We start from the raw sequence: 21,934 nt of genomic DNA, 5'->3' as shown, positions 1-21,934 counted from the left end.
AAAAAACAAGGAAAAAAGATGATTTTGTACAGCCACAGTGTAATTTTGAAGTCTTTTTCAGGCCAATTTTCAACTGCTCTTTGTATATGACAAGGTCTGATCCCAGGACCTACAAAAATAAAACATGTAAATGACAAGTTTCTATGGAAACAGGGTATAAAGAGACACTTAAGCCCCCCCCCCTCCGCCCTCCATACATGACGCATCCCTGTGAGCTGTGGAATAGTAAAACTTGTTTAATTGTCAAATAATGAAGAAAAAAGTGTGGATTCCACTTGTATTTTAACCCTGTGTGTAAATGTAAGCCAGCCGTCATCATTTGGGCCACACTACACTGAGAAAAGAAAAGGCTGAGAGGCAAAGAAATGTCCTTCCTGTCCTCAGCTATTTAATTTAGTCACATTTCACTACACTCTGTTTTTTTCCTTTTCCTCCCCCAACTCACTGGTCCTGTTCAGTTCTGCTCTTGTCGACTGGTTTTGGTGTGTAAGTCCGCCACCACGAAAGGCCCTGCATGCTGCATCTATCTCAGGCTTGCAAAGACAAAGTTTCCTGTACACGCTCAACAGGTCTGCTGCACTATCCAGGCCCACCAGCTGAAGAGCACAGAGCTGAGCCTCCATGTGTAGAGGACAGACCCAGCACAGACATTCATCAAGACAACAGGCATCATCACGCACTGTGCCGCTTCCCTCCTCTGAATCCGCACCGGACCCTCTATGGAGAGAGATTAGTGCTTTAAAATACATACATCTGAATTTGACATGTTAATTTTGAATGGAAGGCACAATTGAATGCAAAGGCTGCAAACAAGGCGAGAATGACCCAAATGTCAACATTATTTAATTTTTGTCACGAGGGTAGCAGGAATACAGAGTTAGGGCCCAAATGCAGACGAGGCATCTGGTGGACAGCTAGAGGAGGGCAGGTCTGGGGAGAGACAGGGACAAATAGTGAGAATAATGCAGGGGGCTGGGGATGAGAGAGTGTGGCTGCAGGAAGGGACTGAGAGGCAAACTGTGACAATTCTACCTTCAACCACAGTTTTAAATTTACTTTTCTTAAATTCAGATTGTGCTCTGAAAAACACATCTGGAGGGAAAATACAGACAATAGACAAGTACAGATCCAGTCCAACAACACTGGGCTGTAATGCTGCACTTTGGGTGCGAGGCAACTTTTTGTTATGCAAGTGTTTGGTAGCTTCTTGGCTAAAGGTGTATTCACATTACAGCGGAAAAACAAGGGTAAAAAATGTCCACACAGTATTTAGTGCTGTGAATACAGGATTTACCAGTCCGGAATACCTGATGGCGCTGCGCTGAACGGCGCCACTTACAATGCTAATGTTGCTAGTAGTAGATCGCTATGTTTCAGAGACTCAATTTGTGTTTTTGTAACAAACCTGGTAATTTGCATGCTGATATTTCACCAATCGAATGTCTTTTTTTGTCTGGTCTCGATAGGAGGCCAATTTATTATTGTACAGTTGTGGAGATTCAAAAACACAAGTAATTTGTTTTTTGTCCATCTTTCACTTTAAGCAGTAGTGAACAGCAATTGGCTGCACCCTCAAAGGTCAGCACAGTCTGAGTCAAAGTTCAGCAAATTTCAACTTTCGCCGCATCCCCACTCCGCGCGGCGCACCCTCTGGCATCACACCACACATACACAATAATGGCGCACGCGACAGCTGTTTTTCCACGATAATGTGAAGAGAACCAACCTGTCCAGGTGAGCATTGTGGCACAGTTGGGGGAGATGATCATTCAGCAGCACAGTGTGATTTAGCTTTCACCTTAGGGATAAAATTTACATCTGTGCTCATACCCACAAAGACCACACCTCAGCCAAGACCTCTCAAAAATCACACTGTGTAAATCTGCATCTGACAAATATAATGGAAACACATTATGTCTGTTACTGTTGACTGGAGACAATCCCCCTGGTCCCTGATGTGTCTGACAAAGCTCAGTCTCAGATGAGGAACCTGTATCACAGCAGAGGAACCTCTGGAACCCCTGGCAAATTACATGTTGATATCTTTAGGCACATGTAGATTGGCAGTTTATCTCAGGATCATACACAACACACAGGTAATTATGATTTTTTAAATTTATTATTATTATTTCCATCAATTTCCATCTAAGTATTTCTATGTCTTTAGTCCAGGATTTTTGAGGATGATATACTTTTGTTTTTATTATTTTCAAAAATACGGAGAGAAATGGAGATACTCATATATTCCAACTTGTGTTTTTACCAAATACTCAACCACTGATCAGTTTGAAGGAGTTCTCAAAGCAGGTTATTGCTATTCACATTACTGTGCAGTGCAAATCTCTTAATCAGTTTAAAATGTTCCTTTCTTGTCATTCATCCACTTTTAGGAACCTGGAAGACATGGCATAGTAGGAATGACCAATCCATTTTTTCTCATAAAAATACCGAAAGTATCTGTTTGTGTCAAAATACGTGTGAAAGGGTTTCTATTTTTCTGGCCAAGCTGTGAGGGCTGAGTATGACAACATTTACTCAAGACTTAGGTTTCCAGTATAGATCTCTTTCAACTAACCTGCCTGGTCTCTGACATTTTGTCAAATGAGCACACTCTTTTCTATTTATACTGAGGGATTTTTGAGCGTTATTGGACAAAAAGACAAACACGTAGCAATGCAGTGCCTGTGAAACACATCCAGCGTTTCCTACTCACTCATGCAGCATGCAACACCTCATTGCTGGCCACCTGAAAAATATGAGGAAGTATTCATTCTCCATTTAGCTCTGTTTTGGTCTTCACTAACTCCAGATTCAAATATCCAGCTCTGAATTTGCTGAACTTTGTTCACTGTGTAGAGATGTAGAGTTGTGTGAGGTTTGGTGACCCATTTCCCATTACATAATGTCATTTGATGAAGTGTCATATCAAAGGTATCATTTCATTGAAATTTAATTCCAACCCTTATCTATAGAAGTAGTTCCCACAACGCAATTCCATTAAACCGAAATGTGCGCAACTCTTCTCCAGTACACCATGCTTTATACACAAACGTTTTCGACTACCTTGCCTTCGTCAGGGTGTGCTGGAGAAGACCTGAACCTCGCAGTGTGTGCGCTCTCAAAGTAGGAAATCATTTCCACAATGCAAACACATTTCACCTCATCATAGTGTCATAGTCATAGTCACCAGTGTGAGTTTGCAGGTAAATCACCCGAGTCATCAACAGAGCTATGTCAAAAAGGGCTCCTGTTTGAGACCCAAAGAGGTCAAATTGTCAAATATTTCACGAAAAAAGCACACATTCCAAACTGTGCAGCAGAACGTTGTCTTCGCTCCTCTCCCACCATCCTCTCTCTCTCCTTTTGGAGAGGGGATTTTTACTGGAGACAGATGATTTTGATGTCAAATCACATAATGTTTGGGACAAAACCTGACAGCAGTTTGGGTAATCTGAAGCTAACCCTGATACTGAGTTGAGTTTCTATCCACATATTAAGGGCACACTGCATAGTTGTGTTACAGCACCCGATGATTTAACAAACCATTAAAATTAATGTATAATAATAGAATCAAAGCTCAAGCTTTCAACCACATCTCATTGAAAGGTCACAAATTAACTTTCATTCTCAAAACTTAAAAAACGATGCTTTCAATTTGTGCCACTGTTATACAAAAACAGATTCTGCCAGAGTCTGTGCTCATTTCACACAATAACGTGAGACCATTTATACAACTAGTCTATTTCAGGATTCAGTCCTGCTTTCAAGATTTTGACACCAGTATTACTGGTGTATTAAAACCTGTACAGTACATAATTAGATTTGGAATTTGGTACAGTATGTTTTTTTGTATTACTTACACTGTGTAGTTTTGGTCCACCCTGGGTTTTTGTAGTTGGTGGGATCATTAGTCCAAACCATGAAATTCAAGCGTCATCAGTAGTTAGTCCTTCTGAATGAATCATATGCCAGGGCCGAGCTCACTGAGGACACCTCAACGCAAAAATCTGTCTCCTCTCTCAGTGTCTGTCTTTTTTATTGTACATCTGCCCACAGGTATTTGACTTTATACCCTCTGTTATGCAGTTGTGCCAAATCAAGAAATGGAAACTGTACTTTTATATTTGACCCCTGACTTTCTATTTCAGTGCTTTTCAAAGTGTTTCTTTTTTTCTTCTTCTTCTTCTTTTTTTTTTTTTACATGGTTTGATTTTCATTGCTCTGCTGTTGTTGTAATGTTATTTTTTCTGTGGTTATGGGATGCTGTGATGTTTCTCAATATTGAAAAAGGAATGTTTGTGCCGGATTGTCACAGAAGAGTTCAGCATGGCAACCAGTGTCATACACCACTTTATCACCATTGTTGTTGTTGTTTTAACAAGAAAATTAATAAACTGATTGACTATTAATGTTGTTCAAGCTTTTTTAATCTACCTTCTCAGTTTCATTTCAGTGAAAAGATAAAGATAAAGTTTTCAACTCAAGTCTATAAATCAATTCTATACATTAATTAAAGCCTTGTTTTAGTCTTTCACAACCCAACCTGGAAAACACTACAGCCAATTTGTTACAGTGCTCCGTGAAAATTTATCAAGTTTACTCCTTTAAACAGATCAAGTAATTATTGTAGGGGATTTTAATATTCATGTGGACATCTACAAGCCTTAACACTGCGTTTATCTCATTATTAGATTCAGCTGGCTTCTGTCAGAGTGTTCATGAACCGACTCACTGTTTTAACCATCTCGGCCTTGTTCTGACTGCTTTATGAGCTGCAGTTGGGTCCTTTTAGAGAAATGTCTAACATCTGATACGTTTTAGGAACAGAGCTTTGGCATACTCATAATTCAAAACAGAAAGGCTCTCTTTTTCTGCTGCCATTTGTGCTCACACCAGAGTCCCTCCTCACCGCCCCTCCGTTCGTCCTTGTTACATCATTATATCTGAAGCAGCAGCAGTTGACCCGTATCTTCCTGCTCTTCCCACACACAGTCTTTACAGCAGACATAACTGCTGGAACATGGAGCCCCGGGGAACATAACACACCCAGCCACGGTGTGTGTGTGTGTGTGTGTGTGTGTGCGTGTGTATATACAAATGAAGGCATACGTGTGCATATGAATGTGTTGTTAGCCTAACTACATTATGTAACTATGTATGTGTGTGTCTCTATAGGCCTATCTGCTTTAGGTCCTACAGTGTAAAGCCCCTGACCACCTATACTGTGTTTTATGACATCCTCTGACAAGTTCGTCTCATTCACAAGCTTCTCTCTGTAGTCAGTAAAAAACAGTGACAGGATTGTGATGTATAAATGCTACCTGTTAACCAGGTGAGCATTAATACCTGCACTGCTGCACTGAGAAGTCATAAGAGACAATGTAATCACTATGTACTAAGTGTAGTGCATAAGCGTAAAACTGACAAGGGAGAAGGGTCGCAAAGTAGCAAATCCTACATTAAGCTGCCATGTCACCAATACACATAAACAGTATTCATTTCAGTCATGCACCTCCTCCAATCAGCGGACGCCATAACATCAGTATCAGAAAGACGAAAGGGCCACACATTACCATGAAACCCCAAACCTCATGAAAACATCTCCACAAATCTCTCCACCCCTCTGCGTCCGTTAGCCCACGCTAGCCGGCGCTATTTATAGTCATGACAGAGTGGCTAAAAGATAGCCGGGGGCGGCGGGCCGCACGGTACGTCAGAAGAGATTGGTGCTTTCTTTGTTGTGGAGCAGCGTGTCCAGACTGCTGTGTGGATTGGGGATAATAACAGAGATCCTTAGTGATGTGCCTTGCGGTCCTCTCTGCCTCCCACTCTCTCATTTTGTCATCTCTCTGTCTGCCTGCCTTCACAACTCAAAGAAGAGCTGTGACCGAAGAGAGCTGATGTGGCCCTTCAGGTGAGGGTCCAGGGGCCCAGGTGTGACTACACACACCAATTATCAAGGAGGTCGAAGGCCAAAATGAGGAAAAGACAACGGGGTCTGGCATACCGATGTCAAATTTCGTCTTTTGATAAAAAATGTATATTTTGACCATCCCATTTATATCAATGAGGGTGGACTAAATAACAGAAACATCTGTCTGTGTAAGGCAGTACGGTTCAACATCACCACCACCAATGACCTAAAACAAATATAACAAAAACAGTCCTACACCTTCATGAAGATATGATCAGCTGCAGGCCTGTTGCATTAGACTGCATTTATTTTAGTATACCTAATAAACTGAATGTAGGTGTCTTATACATACAGTGTAATTCAGACACGACGGGACATTAAGTCACATGTGCAAGAAGGAGTTCAGAAATGCCCCTGCTGGAAAACAACAGCAACTTTAAAAATGTGTGATGTAAAGGGGGAGGAGCGGTTTCTGCTCTCTCAAAAGGGATTTGAAAAGTATTTTGGCAGTGTAGCCTTAACTAATGACCATCAGCAGCAGGGCCGTACACAGACATTTTTGGGGCAGAGGCTCAAGTGAAAAAAAGAGAACTTCTCATAATTATTTATTTAAAAAAATGTTTTTAAACAAAATGTTAAATATGTTAACACAACTCTCACTTCAATACCAATTTATTATAATTCCCTTACACTCACGCAATTTTTTGGTACTCATCAGATTTCTACAAAATAAAATAATCAGTCCACACAGCGATCGTGGTCAGTATTAACATGGGCACGCACACACGCACACACACAATAACTGATGGTGACAATGACTTAGTTTCACATTTGAAGGATGGTTGTCTTTCAGCATACGACAAACTAATAGATGGACAGTTCAAACGATCAAAATTATATTAACTTTGGTCTATTTTGCATCCATGTCTTCTTTTACTTCATGTCTTCTAGAAAACTTCCAAAATACACATTCAGATGGTGTTAGTTTTAAGCCTACCTACCCTCTGTCTGTTAGCATCTGTAGATTTCTTCTAAATTAAACAAAACAAGTTAATCTTTATATTTAAACATATACCATTTGAGGGGAAACGACTCTTGATGTACGTCAAACTGACTGGGGAAGTTCTGCGGTGAGATGCTTTAGTTATTTTGTTTATCCTATTCACCTGCAGTGCCTTGGTAAATGGATGAAAATTAGTGCATTTTTAAAAGTTTTTTTCAGTTAACGCCTGATGTGCATCAATGTGGCGACTATGATGACGTTATAAACACAAATGTTACTGTATTCACGTGTCTCCATTAAGTACAGTACATTAGCCTGTATGGCCATGATATATTGCCTTAGCTAAACTTTAGCTAAATTATGACAGTAGCTATTTGTCTTTTGGCTTATTAGCTGTAAACTGGAGACACTGGTAGCTTGGTCTTTTGTTCATCACTACTCATCTCCACACAAGCCAAGAAAAACACAGCTGGGAAAGGAGCTGGGAGGGGCTGCTGGCTGCCTGTCTGTGTGTCTGATGTGCTGATGTGTGCATCTGCTGAGATAAGGAAGGAGAGAGAGGGAGAGAGGGAGGGAGGGCAATGTATTCTATTTTTTTTTTTTTAAAGCACCCCAGAAAAACGGCCAGGTGTTCAAGCCCCTTTTGACGTTTATTTGTGCACGTGCCTGATCATGAGCGCTTCTCACAATCATTCCGCTAATAAACTTTCTCAGGAATTAGACAGGCCTATCAAATACTTCTAAGTTGGGACTCATATTTAAGTCTCATTTGCTCACATGCTGTATGTAAAACACTACTAGATAGTTTTTTTACTGTGAGGGACCAAGCAGTAAGGCAGGAGGAGTCACAGGTAAATTTCAAAAGAAAGGGTTTTTATTTCCCCCCAAAAATCTTTACAACAAATAAAGATAAAGTTTGGGCCCTGCTCTGAACCTAACAAACTCAAAATACAACTGACCTACTGGAAGAGAAACAAAGGGGACTTATATACTGGCTGATCAGACCAGATATGACACACAGGGGAGACTAACAAGAACACGATACTACTTAAACTACAAAAAAACGTTGAAACTAGCTAAACACTCCCCTAAAAAGCAGCTCTTGCTCCAGGATCCACCCGTTTAGACCAGCAGACTGCATGGTGAGCTCAAAAGAAATACTGGTTATTAAAATAGAAAGACAATCCAGTCTAAAAGTAACTAATTGTGTGCGCTCTAAAAAGATACCTTTGTACGGTCAACTACATAAAGTATATGTAGGTGAAAAAAAGTGTCCTGTACATTATTTGTACCTCCATAAATGTCTGCAACTAAAGTATGTATGTATAAATAAACCAGTCCTAAGGGGAGAAATAACTGCATAAACTGTGCACAAGGTTACCACTTTTAGCATGTCTGTGGCCATCACATTTACTCATCATGAGTTAGCATGAATGATAATTAAATGATAAATAGCAATAGAGAGAGAGTCCTGGTCTGTTTATTACTGTGGCTGTATAAGCTTTGTTTTTGTTTTTTACCTCCAATCAAAAAAATAATCAGCATTTTTATAGACTTTTATCAAGTCCTGAAATAAGAAGGTATCAACAACTTAAAATCACGTTATTTTGTGATTTATTTGAGTGACCTTCTTTTCTTTGTGTAATAAATAATAATAATAATAATTAAAAGGCAACATAAAGTATGTTTGCCTGTATCTAATTAAGATAATACATACTATCATATAGTAAAATCTGTTCTGTAAACTGATGTCAACATATCGCCAATGTTAGGTAGCTGGGTACAACCTCTGAAAGTCATCTTAGTTATTCAGGAAAACATTAGGAAAAATACAACAAAGTTCCGTATGTTTATGTCACTTGTTTTCACTGAAACAGCCATCTTTTTAGTTCACACCAAGCGCACTGCACTGGGTCAGCCATGTTTTTTGTTCACGTTTGGGTTCAGGCACCTGGAAAGGAAATTCTGACCCCCTATTGTGACTGGACTGCAGCATTAGGCTTCAGGGTGGAGTGTGGGATTGTTCAACCCAGAAACTGTAGCAAAACGATGCACACCGATTTCAGACTGAATTTGCCCCCCACCTTTACTCATTTCTTGGCAATTTGGAACACAAAATATGTTATTTATTGATAGCAATCAATCCCAACATCCTTCAAACATTATTTTCCGCCTTATTTTGATGAGTTGAACTTCTTAATGATATTCTTCTCACAAACATCAAAAAATGATATTTAAGTTTGTCGATGTTATCAAGCTTTACTCTTGCGTCTTTGCAATAGGGGGGTTTTGGCGGAAAAATGTCACTTCACAAACTCAATGCGCACACAGAACACAGAACTGTTTGCAGAGCCAACACGAAGAGCAAACACTGTGCAGGGAAATGTTTTCATCAAACATGCAAATTTCAAGACCAACTCAAACACACCAAACGCAAATTACAGTACTAAAATATACTACTATAATATGATTATTAAATAATATGCCCTATATTACATCATTTTGCACCCTTCCGCTGTTGTATGTAGCATAATGAAATCACAGCATCTGTCCAGGCTTCCAGCTGCCTTCTACAGCCTCTCCAGTCTGTGCACACTACCTTCTTCTCTTTTTGCACAAACATCACACAAATAGACACCACAGAGACAGGACAGTGGAACAACAGCAATAAACAGCAGCTGAGCCATGCCCCCATGAAGCCTTTTGAAGCCTCCAGTTTGGCCTTTAGGCCGCCGCCATGTTGATTTTTTGCAACCAGCGGCACCGGATATGACCATATTTGGACGAGACGGCGGAGCTAACGGCCGTGTGCGGAGCTAGCTAGCTTGGTTAGCTAGGTGCATCTGTAATACACCCTAATTTTAACAGGGCTAATAATTTTGTCTAAGGAAAAACAGGCTTAAAACTAAATGTACTCACCAGAGAAAGTGAACAGCCAACTCCTTATAAGCTTTTTCAACGCCGCTGGTTAAATTTACACAGTGCCGAGGGTACAAGTCACTCTAGCCTGATTGACAGGTTACCATCATAACGACATGTCAATCACAGATAATCCGGCCCTGAAGCATACTCTGCTTTCTGGTCTATTTTCCTCTAAATGGGACCATAATTTACTAAACGAACATCATGCTGTGTTGAAGAAGACATGAAACTAGCGACTGAGACCATAAACTCATTAGGAAAGTGTTTGCTGAGTAAGAATAAATCAGCTGAGGAGTAGGGTCATTTTATTTCTAATGGAACTGGACTTGTTTTTGCAACAAGAAGAGTCGCCCTCTGCTGTCGCGTTCTCATCAGTTTGTTGACCGGAAGCTTCCCGCTCGGCCACACAGGACCTGAAGAAGTTCACCAACACATTGATGGCATCAGTAAGACTGATTATTCCACCTGAGAAAGATTGCATTGCATTGGTGTTCTCTCTTTTGGACTCTTGCAGCACACTTTAAACTGGATTGTCAAAAAAATTCAGTGAACAGACTTTAAGTTTATAATAATTATTATAATAATATTATTTATAAGAAGACAGAAAGGGTTAAGGCAAGAAAAAAGAAGAAAGCGGAAGAAGAAACCCAAGAAGAAATATAACATTCAATATACATGAATATACTCAAACTGGGACCGAACCAGGGCAGCAGCTTTGGAAACTCATGGAGTACACTCTCAGTGGTCCTTGTGGAGGCATCAGGGGGGAGTGCCTTGGGTCCTTGTAATACTAGTTTTCAGTCTCTGCAGGTGTTTCTGAGTGTTCATGTGGGACTTTGAGACACAAACTCCCCCAATTACCTCTAGTTTTACAACCAGACTGTATTTGTGTGCTGCTGGCTCTGTCAGAGCCACGCTGGTGGAGGGTGCATAAAGGCCATCTGGAGCGGTGAGAATGAAGACTTCCACATGCTGACAGGCCTCAGACCAGCCATCTGCTCTCTGCATTCTCCTCCAGTCAGAAAACCTGTCGTCAGAGCCAAAGCTCCCCACCAACATACCTGTTCACTCACTTGCTGCAATTAGTGTCTGCGTGCCTGCTGCCTTCAGGAGGGAGCCGACAGAGCGGGAAGACCTCACACCGGAAATGTGTTTTTCCACATGCTTTCTGGAACTCATTCAGGTCCATGAGTGTATTATGGCTCTCAGAGGCTCCACTCTGTTCATCCTGATAGAAACACTGGCATAGCGTTACTATTGACAATCAACACTGATGATTTTGCTCTGAGTCATTATGTTTGGATGAACGACAAATCCCTGGAAATGCTTTTTAGGGCACTGACAGTGAGAAGCATGTCTCTGTTGATTCTGAGGAAAGACATAAATCAGCCAAAAGACATTTACGGAGCTGGCTGTAATGTGTTAGTAGCTTTGGAAACCACTAATACATTTAGCAATTAATGGACATAAGGCTTCCTGGACGATTGTGTTTGCAGCAGTAAATCAAAAGGAAGGTAAAATATCATCAAGACCTACAGCCACGTATAGCCTCTAGGTCACTGCTTTGTATGATGTGTCATTTTATTTGAGATAGCCTGAAAACATGAGCAAACTGCAGGACATCCCTGTATTTTTTCTAACAGTAGCAATCACAAAGTCAGAGAGAATAATCTCAACAGTGAACCTTTCTGCCTTGTTGTTTTCAAATACTGAGAGACCAAGTCACATCTCTGCCTTCTTTGCATTATTCACCTGTAGCTCAATGCTTTCCTCTGGTGGATAAACGCAGTACTGATGCTCTATTAGTAACACTGGACCAAGACAGAATTGATTCAAAGAAAATCTGTCGTCAGACAGGAAAACAAGTTCAGTCAGGAATGATCCTGTACATCTTGTTATTGCTGATAAACAACGTATAAAGAAACCCACTGTCATTTTATGTAATTGAAATATGAGAGGTTATTTTTTTGCACACAATAAATGACAAACATACCTTCTCAATACCTGGATATTTAATTCCCTGAAATATATCAATATATGGGAATTGAGGAGGTATGTTTGTTAAAGAGAGGAGGCCATTTAGACGAGTTGCTTCTTAAGAGGGAGGCGTTCTGGATTTCTAAACTGGGCACCAGAAGGGTTATAGGAGGAATTAAACTTGAAGCCAGTTCTGTAGAGTCTTACTGGATTATATTTGTTCTCCATTACCATCATTTCTTTGAAAGGACATTTTCTTGGATGGTTATGTTAAGTTCAGAACAGACAGACTTTAGTCCAGTGAGTTAAGGTTTTTGGTAATGTTCAGCGATAGAGGTGATCTGAATACAGTTTTGAAAGAGTAGTCACGTTGAAAGAATACAGAATGTTTACTTCTATTGAAAAATGGATATTCAATCTTTTCACCCAGTGAAGAGTCAAGATCAAAAGGTGTATTTGTTGGAGAATACTGTGAAAGGTTGACATGATAAATCACTTTATTGTATATAAGGAAATTGGAAAACTTGTGAGGGCAAGATAGCTGAAAACATCTGGTGAATAAAGCATTGTGTACTGGAGAAGAGTTGTGCAACGGGTTTTAATGAATGGACTTGCATTGAATCTCACACTGGTCTGCATCTTGCGGTGTGTGCGTTCTCAAAGTAAGAAAAACAAATTCTGTTTTAAAATCCTGATTGTGGAGCCGAACTAAAAACTATCAAGTTATTGCTTAGCCCACGGCCTCTTCTATTACCACACCAACACGCTTAAGATGATTTTTCTGTCTTGTCTGGTGGTTTGTTCATTAATAGATCGAGTTTTCCACCAAATATCGTTGAAATGTTACCAGGTTTTTAATAGATCCTGTTAACTAGCAAATATAAGCAAAAACAAGCTTGTTGGCGGAGATCTGTTCTGCTGGGTGAAATCAGGCTTTGCACTCGGCCGATCATTAAGCAGAGCTAGGCCACAAAACGGCAGGAGATATTTTATGCATCCTAAAGCGCTGTGTCCACTGCAGTGCTAACATGAACCACTGAAGATAAATAAAGCTTGTCAAATAGTTCAGATATCTGCCACAAGTGAAAGATACTCTATGAAATACCATCATCAAGCCCGCTTGGACTGCTGTGACGTGTGCAAAACATACAAGTGACTCCCTCAAATGACACATCACAATGGTAGTTTCCAAAATACATTACCATCATGATTATTTTATTATCAAAATGCATTACATCTTTTGCTTCTTAAACCTTTTGGAGAGGAACAATAAAATAGCTACTACTATGATCTGTGTAAAAATAAAACCAAACTAACAGAATGACCTTTACAAAACAAAACAAAAAAGAATGCAGCGTCTGGTTTTTGGAGGAACCCAGGAACACACCCGATGATTAGCTTCCAACGATCTGAACAAGTTGGTCACTCAGACCCTAAAAACAAACATCATGCGATTAACTCAGTGCACTGTATTTTGTCCATATAGGTCTGCATCACATTTCTTTCTATACAGGTACACATCACAATACATATTGTCCTATTGTGTTTTTAGGTTGTATTTCTTTCATTTTAAGGTGCTGGTTAATTTTGGGTCACAACTTTATTTTTTCAATCTGTCAAACATTCACTAAGTACCCTTCTGTGTGTTGGTGGACTGGGGGGGTTGGGGTGGGGTCCAGTCTCATGACTGTTCTCGGTCCTTGAAGTCTTCCACACAAACAAGGCTGTTTTCCACATCTGGTCCAAAATAAAAGTCTCAGGGAGGAGAGGGCGACTCCTGCTGCCAGCTGCCAGCTTAATGTCGGTTTGAGGTCCCACTGAGGCGGACAGGAGAACCGCCTCTTTCTTTACAAGTCAGTTTGTGAGGATCAGAGTTAAAAGGAAAAATAAAAATACAGCATTCTGTGGAAAAGGAAGCAGCTCTCACAGGAGAAAAATAGCAGCTTTTTTTACCTAGTTTTTATAAACAATCCATACACTCATTCAGAGTGTCCCCTTCCCGGTTTTCCTTGGTGTCGCACGGAATGCAAGGATTGGTCAGAAGAAAATACATATACATATCTATATTTAAAGAAACCGGCTGAATAAAAACAGTCAAATCCAACATTAAAATAAAGTTGGATTATCTGCCTCTTATTTTGTTCCTGCATTTCATCTCTACAATATATGATTAGCATGAATTTGGAGAAAAATAAAACCGATTTCAACTGATTCAATGACAAGATGAATGCAGCAGTAGGTGGGGAACATAACTGGATTTCAAATTTATTGGAAAAAACAAGAATGCAGCACCATGAATCATAAGACCTGTACGTCTCAAGTACAATATCAGAAGTCTACAGTGAAGTAGTCCTAATGTGAAATCAAACAGTCCAGTGGAGATGAGAGAACAGAAGAGAACCCAAAACAACAGAATATTGGAACAGACGGAAAACCTAGAGAAAAAAGGGTGTCTGTTTTCATGTTTAGTGAGAGAACGTGGAAGCTGGTAATCATGTGGAATGATCGTATCCAAGGAGAAACCCTTCCCCCTGCCTCTCTAATGCATCTTTAGAACGGATGATTAACATGTTGCCTTTGCTTGTATTATTTCCCCCTTTTCAAATCAAACACTTGTTTACTGCAGCACAGACTCGGCCACCCGCCAAATCAAAAAGAGTAACATTGACAATGAAAATGTTTTTTAAAATAAAACAACTCTTGCTTTCAGTTACATATGCATCTCAACATTTATCCAACCTGGGTACCATGACGACAGGTACGGCATTTTAGAACATTTTACAGACATTTTTTTTGTGGAAGTTTTTACTCTCCGACAATATAGAGCCTGTTTGCACAGTCCGGCACGTGAGGAAACACTGGGGAAAATTTCAAGTTACATTTGATTTCTTGTTTTTCTGCAGAATGCATCATCCAAATCGCTTTTTCCACTGATTCTGTGATGATGTCCAAAGTCAATGATTAGCTCTGTGCAGAATGTGGTAATTTGTTTTTTTCTGAAAACAAAGAAAGAAAAGACAGAAAATAAGAAAAGGAGAAATCCGTAAAGAAGTCCTTGCTCCTCTTAGGTCTGTACATTTCCCCTCCCCAAACTCCCTGAGCCCCATTTCACCACAGCTTTAGGGGTTGAGGAGGTATGAACCTTCATACACACTCACGCGCACACACTCACACTTACAAACACACTTGAACAAGGTCCTAAAAGCTTCCTGACTGTGTCCTTACTCCGGGTCCCTGGAGGGGGGAGTGCTGGAACTGACTGAGGCTTGTCCCTCGCTGTGGGTAGTGTGTCGGTCCAGAGGCCGACAGCAGCCTGGAGCCGGCCTGCAGCGCCGTCTGGCCAGGGCTGCCTGACTTCAGGCTGCGAGAGGCCTGCTGCTGACTCCCTCTGGAGGCCTGAGCGCCCAAGTCAATTTTAGTCTGCCCGTGGGCCCTGGGTCCCGGGTTGGGGCTCCCCACCATGCCACTGCTGTTCATGAGGCTCGCTTTTAAGTGGCTACTGCCATAGCCATGACCTCCGTCCACATTACTACCGCCACTCTGCTGGTGCACAGAGCCTGCTGGCGGCCTGGAGTCTGAGGAAGAGGTGGGAGTCTGACTGGGATAGGAGGATGGAGGGTGGTCCTGGGACAGAGAGGAGGAGGGGCGAGGGTAGAAGCTCTGGCCTGATGAGGGACTGTAAGAACCCCGGAATGGAGAATTGGAGGTCTGCTGGAGAAACGACGGACTGTCGGTCTGCTGGTGGCTTTCTAATGACTGAACACACACAAACACACTCTTTTGTGACAATGACAAATTTCCAAGGCTGCATTCATGTGATGTGGAAAACAACGCAGAGAAGTCTCCCATGCTTACTAAATGCAAATATTCATGCCACTGGACAAAGGAAGATGGCATCTGCTGGTACTAACAATGAATAAAAAAAAAAAAAAAGAATGTTTGGGCTGTGGGGCTAAAAACAATGTGCGTATTCAACAATAGTTTAATTTAAAGTTTCTGAATCAGCCAGCAAGATGGATATATAAGACTAGGCCTGAATGATTTTGGGGAAAAAAAAAAAAATCAAATTGCGATTAAGATTTGATTTGCGATTTTTTTTAAAGTTCAATATTCACTGCCAGTCTATTTCTGACTGAAGCCGCATTAAGCAGCACAGAGCAGATGAACCGGCCAGGAAGTCAGACACAGAAAGGCATAGAGAATCCGGTCAAACACCCTGTGCAGACTCCTGATCGTTTATCAACAATAAAGAATAGAAATAGGACAAATAAATAAACAATTTAACTACAAAGCCAGCTTAACCATGGTAGAATGTAAACGCCCTGGGTCCACTCTGATTGGTGAGTAGGACCGTAACAGAAGGCGCATGGCGCTTGTGTTTGGCAACGGAACGAATCTGTAACTTCATGACCGCTTAAAACAGGTGCGCTGTGTAATTAACCTTAATCGCCGTCTTTGCGATTAGCTAATCACGTTCTCTTTCTCAATTTGCAATTTCTATTTGAAAACAATTAATCGTTCAGCCCTATTAAGACTTTTAAACTTTTTAAAAATGCAGGATTCCAATTCATAATTGGCAAATGCTAATTACTTCAATATGATCAGGTCTCATTAACAACATTAAATAATTAATTAATCAATCAAGGTGTGTGTGTGTGGGGGGGGGTGTGTGAATAGAAATAGCAACACAGAAATGGACACTAACAGCGTTTTTATCATTGCTGGTACCAGCTTCACTTGACGAGACTCACTTTTGGCCCTCCATCATCCATGTTCCATTGCAGATAGTACCCTCTCAAAGTAGCTGGTCATCATAGCAACGGCGCACGAAACTGCAGCGTCGTCAACACAACACACGCCCGTGACCCACACACACCAGATGTCTCTTGATTTAAGCTGGCTGGCTTGCTAGCTACCCCGCTCGCACTTCTCAACTCCGAAAAGGTTTAAAACACATTTTCTATCCGCCATCAATTTTTGTTAAAGTGCCAATATTCACCTTCTGGTGATGCCTCAACCCGACTGGAACCTCAACGGAGGTGATTCCAAAAAAAAAAAAAATGTACCAGGTAAAAAGGTACCAGGTACAACTTCTCCCCATTGGTAAAACCAACAAAGGCGAGTAGAGTCTAGGCGAGTGGAGCTGTTACCATGCGGAGGAAAAGGGCCATAAACAAGGCAACAGCCATCAGGCAGCTTGTATGCCAATATCAGTGTCACAAGCAAACTGTCCAGATACTAGTGTTTTGGGAAAGAAGTGATATAAATGGTTTGTATAGGTTACCTGGTGAGAGTACACAGAGGGACTGTATCTGTGTGGACTCTTCATGGGAGAAGCCATGGATGCTGCCTGCACCTCATATCGATCTGCATCTGAAAACACAGAGAGGAGGATCAACTCCAGCACTGAAATAAACACGTTATCAAAGCACAAGATATATTGATGTATGTTTTTGGTACATCTTAGTAGTTTCTAATGTCTTCATACCAGATTCCTTCTCTGTAGAGCCATCACTCCTCTTCTGAATCCGCTCCATCTTGATGCTTCTTAGCACTCGCTCCAGACCCCCCTGACCTTCCCTTAGACGTTCAACAGTAGTGGGGACCATCCTTGGAAAAATACAAATCCAAAAGGTTATCTGCCAGTCGACTCTCATCAGGAACAAACCCTGAACCCTTCCAGGTAATGTGACATGTACTGAAAGGTGTCCTCTCACCATTGGTTGTTGCTGTCCTGGCGTCTGGACGAGCCCTGGTGGTCTGGAGGACTGACCTCCTCTATCTGTGGGATGGAGGAGGAGTGTGCTGAGGAAGAGAACGAGCTGTGCGGGGAGGCCAGGGACTGCATCTGCTGATGGGAATGGGAATGGGTATGGGAATGATGGGATTCCTGGCTGTAGTGGGAGCCAGGCCTGGTGGGGGTGCTACCCAGAGATGAGCTACTGCCGACTGGCTCCGAGTCGCGACCACTGCTCTGCTTCCTCTTACGGTACTCCAGCAAAGACACCTGAGGCAGCAGAGAGAGGGAAAGTGCTATTTAATAACTGTTGTTGAAGGAGTGACACACAGTGTGATCCCCAGGTTTAACATCCAACTTCATGTCATTCACACTGATGCTGGGCCGCTGACTGAATCACATCATTCACCAAAACTGCACTGAGTGATGGGCAGACCGCATGCACCACATCAGAGAGGACTCACCTGGGAACAGTATTCAACACGACAGAAAGACAAACACACCTTAATCACCATGGAAATTCTTTTGTTCCATTCCATAAACATTCTTCTAGTCATGAGAGAGACTCAAATACAACACACTGAAGATCACTGTGTGTTCTGAATGCACCAATGTTAGTAACATACAGCATCTGAAGCTTAGACGAAGGAGCAGGCAACTTTAAATGCACCACGCCATGATGCAACCACACTGAAACAACCACTACACAAACACCCATATCAATGTCCACAGAGAGTTGCGCGCGCGCACACACACACACACACACACACAAACATATACACGCCTCCACTTTTAACAATGAGAATGAGAGCACTCATCCCAGCTTAATGTCGTCATGACACAAAAAACACTTGCAGGGATGGAGGGGTATAAGAAAGAGGCAGGTGAGTGGGGTGATGACCACACAGTCAAATACTGACATGGATGGCTCTTTGCGTAATATTACAAATAGGGGACACTGCAGAAGGCAGCTGTGTTGTCAGGAGAGCTGGCAGTCAGGGTCTGAAATTATATTATAAATACACACAGTACTTGTCTGTTGTTAAACCTTCATAGGGCTGCCCAGCATACACTTTTTTCAGGTCAAACCAAGGTCTCTGATTGGTTTACTGTTCAGCACCATGAAAACTGTTTACAGATAAACAATGGTTAATTACAACATGAGTTTTAATTTTGGAACCATCAGTTCTATTGGTTTTACACTGTACTTTGAATAATTGCTGAGATCTGAAACACCCAGGTAAGTCAAACTTAAACAAAAAGGCAAGTGGGAAAATTGGGTATTCAAACTGCCCGTCGTAAACATCCATCACAGGCTACAGGCTGACTTTCTGTTTCAACTTTGACCTACTGTAATTGCCACAGCTGTTTACACTCATTTTCCTGTGCAATAAGGGGCTATTTTTTCAGGTGTGCTCAGGTTCAGTTTTAACACCAAATAAATAATCTACTGGCTAGTTTACAACATGTCTGATCATCTGACTGCTTCTGTGTCCAGTAATGTTGGACCTATTTTTTCAGCGATGTCACCACATCCAAAGATCTCAACAAACACTATGATGAGTACAATGTTGTTGTTGTTGACTAAAATCTGAATTTCACAGCCTGGGATTCTTTACACAAAGTAACAGGACAGGTGATATTTCTTTAAAAAGTGTATATTTGTTTTGTTTTGGCTGGTGAACATGAATATGGATAACCAATTCATTTACACCTACTTGGCAAGTTGATCTTAATACTTGACTCTTTGTAACAAGGACTGATGTTGGTACTTTAGAAATATATAGTGGCCATCTATAGAAGAGCAGAATGTGAGGTATTTTATGTTCACATATTTCCATAGGTTCATGTTTTAGATATCTTCTCAGTGAACGTCTAGCCTGGCTTGTCCTCCAGGTTCTGGGCCAACGCTGCTAGTGGCCACTGATTTTTCAAGTGCAATCCATTACATTTACCCTTATATTTACAGGAGTATGTGATGTGACCAGCTGTATAAACATGTTAGCTAAGTTTAACATTGAATTTGCTGCTTCTAAAGAGGCATCTATTTGTCACGTCCTTAAATTTACCCTGAACCCCAGAACTTCCCACGGTGCCTTTTGATATTGCTTTAAACCAGACTGGCAAATTTAGCCTTGCTAGCGGTGGATGGATCATTGATCACAGTTTGGAAAGAGCCATGGATGACATGGAGCAAAGACACATGGGCTTTATCTTGACACAATCATGAAAATTCATGAACCATCGGCCTCTTGCGTTGAAGGCAATGGATGAACCTTCACACACTTCAATGAATTTGACTGAAATGGCATAATAACTTAAAACTCCTGCTCAAAACATTAGAGTCGTAATTTAATGTAGGTTTGGAGGAGGGGAGGGGACAGGGCTGTCGGAGCATGGGGTGGGTGTTGTATGCAGATGCAAAGAAACAATATTTACATGCACACTTCTAAAGATGTAGTTGTAGGGAGAATATTCACCATATTTTGTACTGGCTTGTATTCACTTCTTACAGCTATAGCCTGGTAATCTGGCTTTCCTGTCAGCAGACTAATGGTATGCTGGTTGGCCCTCTGCCTTGGAAGAAAAGTGGAAGAGAGACTTGGCAAAAAGTTTCAAGGAGCAGCGAGGGGGAGGAAGGGGACTGAGGGAGAGGAGGGGGAGGGTAGGGTCAAAGCTAGTCGAAATCATTTCAGATATACACATAAAACGGTTAAATATGTTTTTGTTTTTTTAAATGCCTTTTGCTTTTGGATTTGACCACCTGACACAAGGGACTAATTGATATACATATTTAAGACAACACAGAGCAAGGGGAAAAGCACATCATGAGGTTTGGCTTTTCAGTTTGCACATTTCACACTCAAAGTCATTCGTGCTTGAAAAGAACAGAGGAAACTCCTTAAGATTTACCTGAAAAACTCAGATTTTTCACATTCATATCATTAAGATGTGGAGAACTTGCCTTCTTCTTTTGTGGTGGGTTGCTGGTGTGAGGAGGTGTTCCACTATCCGGGTAGCCTCCCCCATAATGAGGTTCGCCATAGGGTGACATGGGGCCGGGGCCCACATCTCCCAGAAGCCCCTGGCCGCTAATGGAACTGTGGAAGGACTCTGCTGGGGAGAAACCACCTTCTGACTGGGAGAGGCGGAGGTCCGTGGCCACAGGGTTCCCCAGGTTTGCGTTGAGGGGCGAGCAGGTGTATATGAGGTTAAACTCTGTCCTGAAGGCCTGCTCCCTGTTTTGGGGGGTTAGGTCTGATGAGGGACAGGACACTGGGTTTAGGGAACTGTTCCCTACAGATGATGGACCCTGGGAGTCGGGGCCTGAAGGGCCTCCAGGAAGGGAAAAATCGTCTGAGGTCACAGCCACAGGGCTCTCCAAGCTGGAGGGGAGTGACAGGTCTGGGAACTGAGGCCGAGGAACGTCAAAGTCTGTCTGAAGACATGGCTGAAAGAGGATGAAAATAGAGAGAAATGAAAATTAATTAATTAGAAATTAATTAGACAAATTTGTGTAACAAGTTAGCAGTTGGCGGCATTTAAGTGTTAGAGGTAGAGCGATAGGAGTGTACCTCAGGAGAGATGGACTCTGGCCGGTGAACGGGAGAAGCCTCAGGGGATGATATGTTCTAGAGAGAAATAATTGTCAGTTATAAGAGGATTCATAGTGTCAAACACACATGGTGTATCCCAAATATAAATTATATTTTCGAAATCTTGGAATCTGCCCATGTAAATTGTGTCTAGCAGTTCTTCTAATGTGTTTAAACCAAAACAAAGATTTAATTAGGTCAAACACCAAAAAGGTTCATTTGCAATGTTCATTTCAATAATTACAAACACTAACTATACTCTAAGGCAGTGGTCGGCAATAGGCGGCCCGCCAGCAATAATAGCCGATTGTTTTGATAGCAGAAAAATAAATAAATGATATAATGACAGCGGCTGGTGCTGAAATAGATCTCAGTCATGACAGCTACAGTTACTCACACAATCACTTCCTCTTAAGTGATTGTGCCTCCAAAATAAAAGAGCGAGAACTTTTTCTGCAGCAATGCTTTATGTGGAGTTTGAGAGCTTTTCTAAACGTGCAATTGGATTCCCCTGAATTTCCTCAGGGAAATGAAAATCCAGCGTCCATAGGTTTATGAATGCGGATGAAACGCCGGAACACACACACACACACACACACACACACACACACACACACTGCAGCACATGCTTTATTGTAAGCATGGGCAAAAGTGGCCTTATAATCAATTAGTTTAACAAGGGAGAAAAAAATAAGTAAATATCCGCCGTTGGTTGGAATCAATCGTACAACATTCCTAACGGGAGTCCCGCACAATACCGACTGAGCTAAACGTTCACACGAGTA

General features: G+C 41.5%; 1 protein-coding gene across 8 annotated transcripts in view; it reads right to left on the bottom strand.

Annotated features, from left to right (window-relative positions):
• Positions 1 to 14,052: 14,052 nt before the first annotated feature.
• setd5 (SET domain containing 5) overlaps positions 14,053 to 21,934 on the bottom strand; it is a 31,863-nt gene continuing 23,981 nt past the window's right edge. For 5 of the 8 annotated variants that reach the window (XM_046075158.1, XM_046075159.1, XM_046075161.1 and 2 more), the window contains exons 19-26: positions 21,129 to 21,185; positions 20,519 to 21,004; positions 20,034 to 20,126; positions 17,534 to 17,823; positions 17,305 to 17,426; positions 17,101 to 17,189; positions 15,042 to 15,572; positions 14,053 to 14,812 (exon numbers count right to left, since the gene is read on the bottom strand). In XM_046075158.1, coding sequence (XP_045931114.1) covers positions 14,771 to 14,812; positions 15,042 to 15,572; positions 17,101 to 17,189; positions 17,305 to 17,426; positions 17,534 to 17,823; positions 20,034 to 20,126; positions 20,519 to 21,004; positions 21,129 to 21,185 — 1,710 coding nt within the window. In that variant the 3' untranslated portion in view covers positions 14,053 to 14,770. The remainder of the gene's footprint in view (positions 14,813 to 15,041; positions 15,573 to 17,100; positions 17,190 to 17,304; positions 17,427 to 17,533; positions 17,824 to 20,033; positions 20,127 to 20,518; positions 21,005 to 21,128; positions 21,186 to 21,934) is intronic. The other 3 variants (XM_046075160.1, XM_046075165.1, XM_046075164.1) reach the window with 2 other exon arrangements.

This window comes from Micropterus dolomieu, linkage group LG18, assembly GCF_021292245.1.
Source record: "Micropterus dolomieu isolate WLL.071019.BEF.003 ecotype Adirondacks linkage group LG18, ASM2129224v1, whole genome shotgun sequence".
Taxonomy (NCBI): Eukaryota; Metazoa; Chordata; class Actinopteri; order Centrarchiformes; family Centrarchidae; genus Micropterus; species Micropterus dolomieu.
This window is presented reverse-complemented; position numbering and strand designations above follow the sequence as displayed.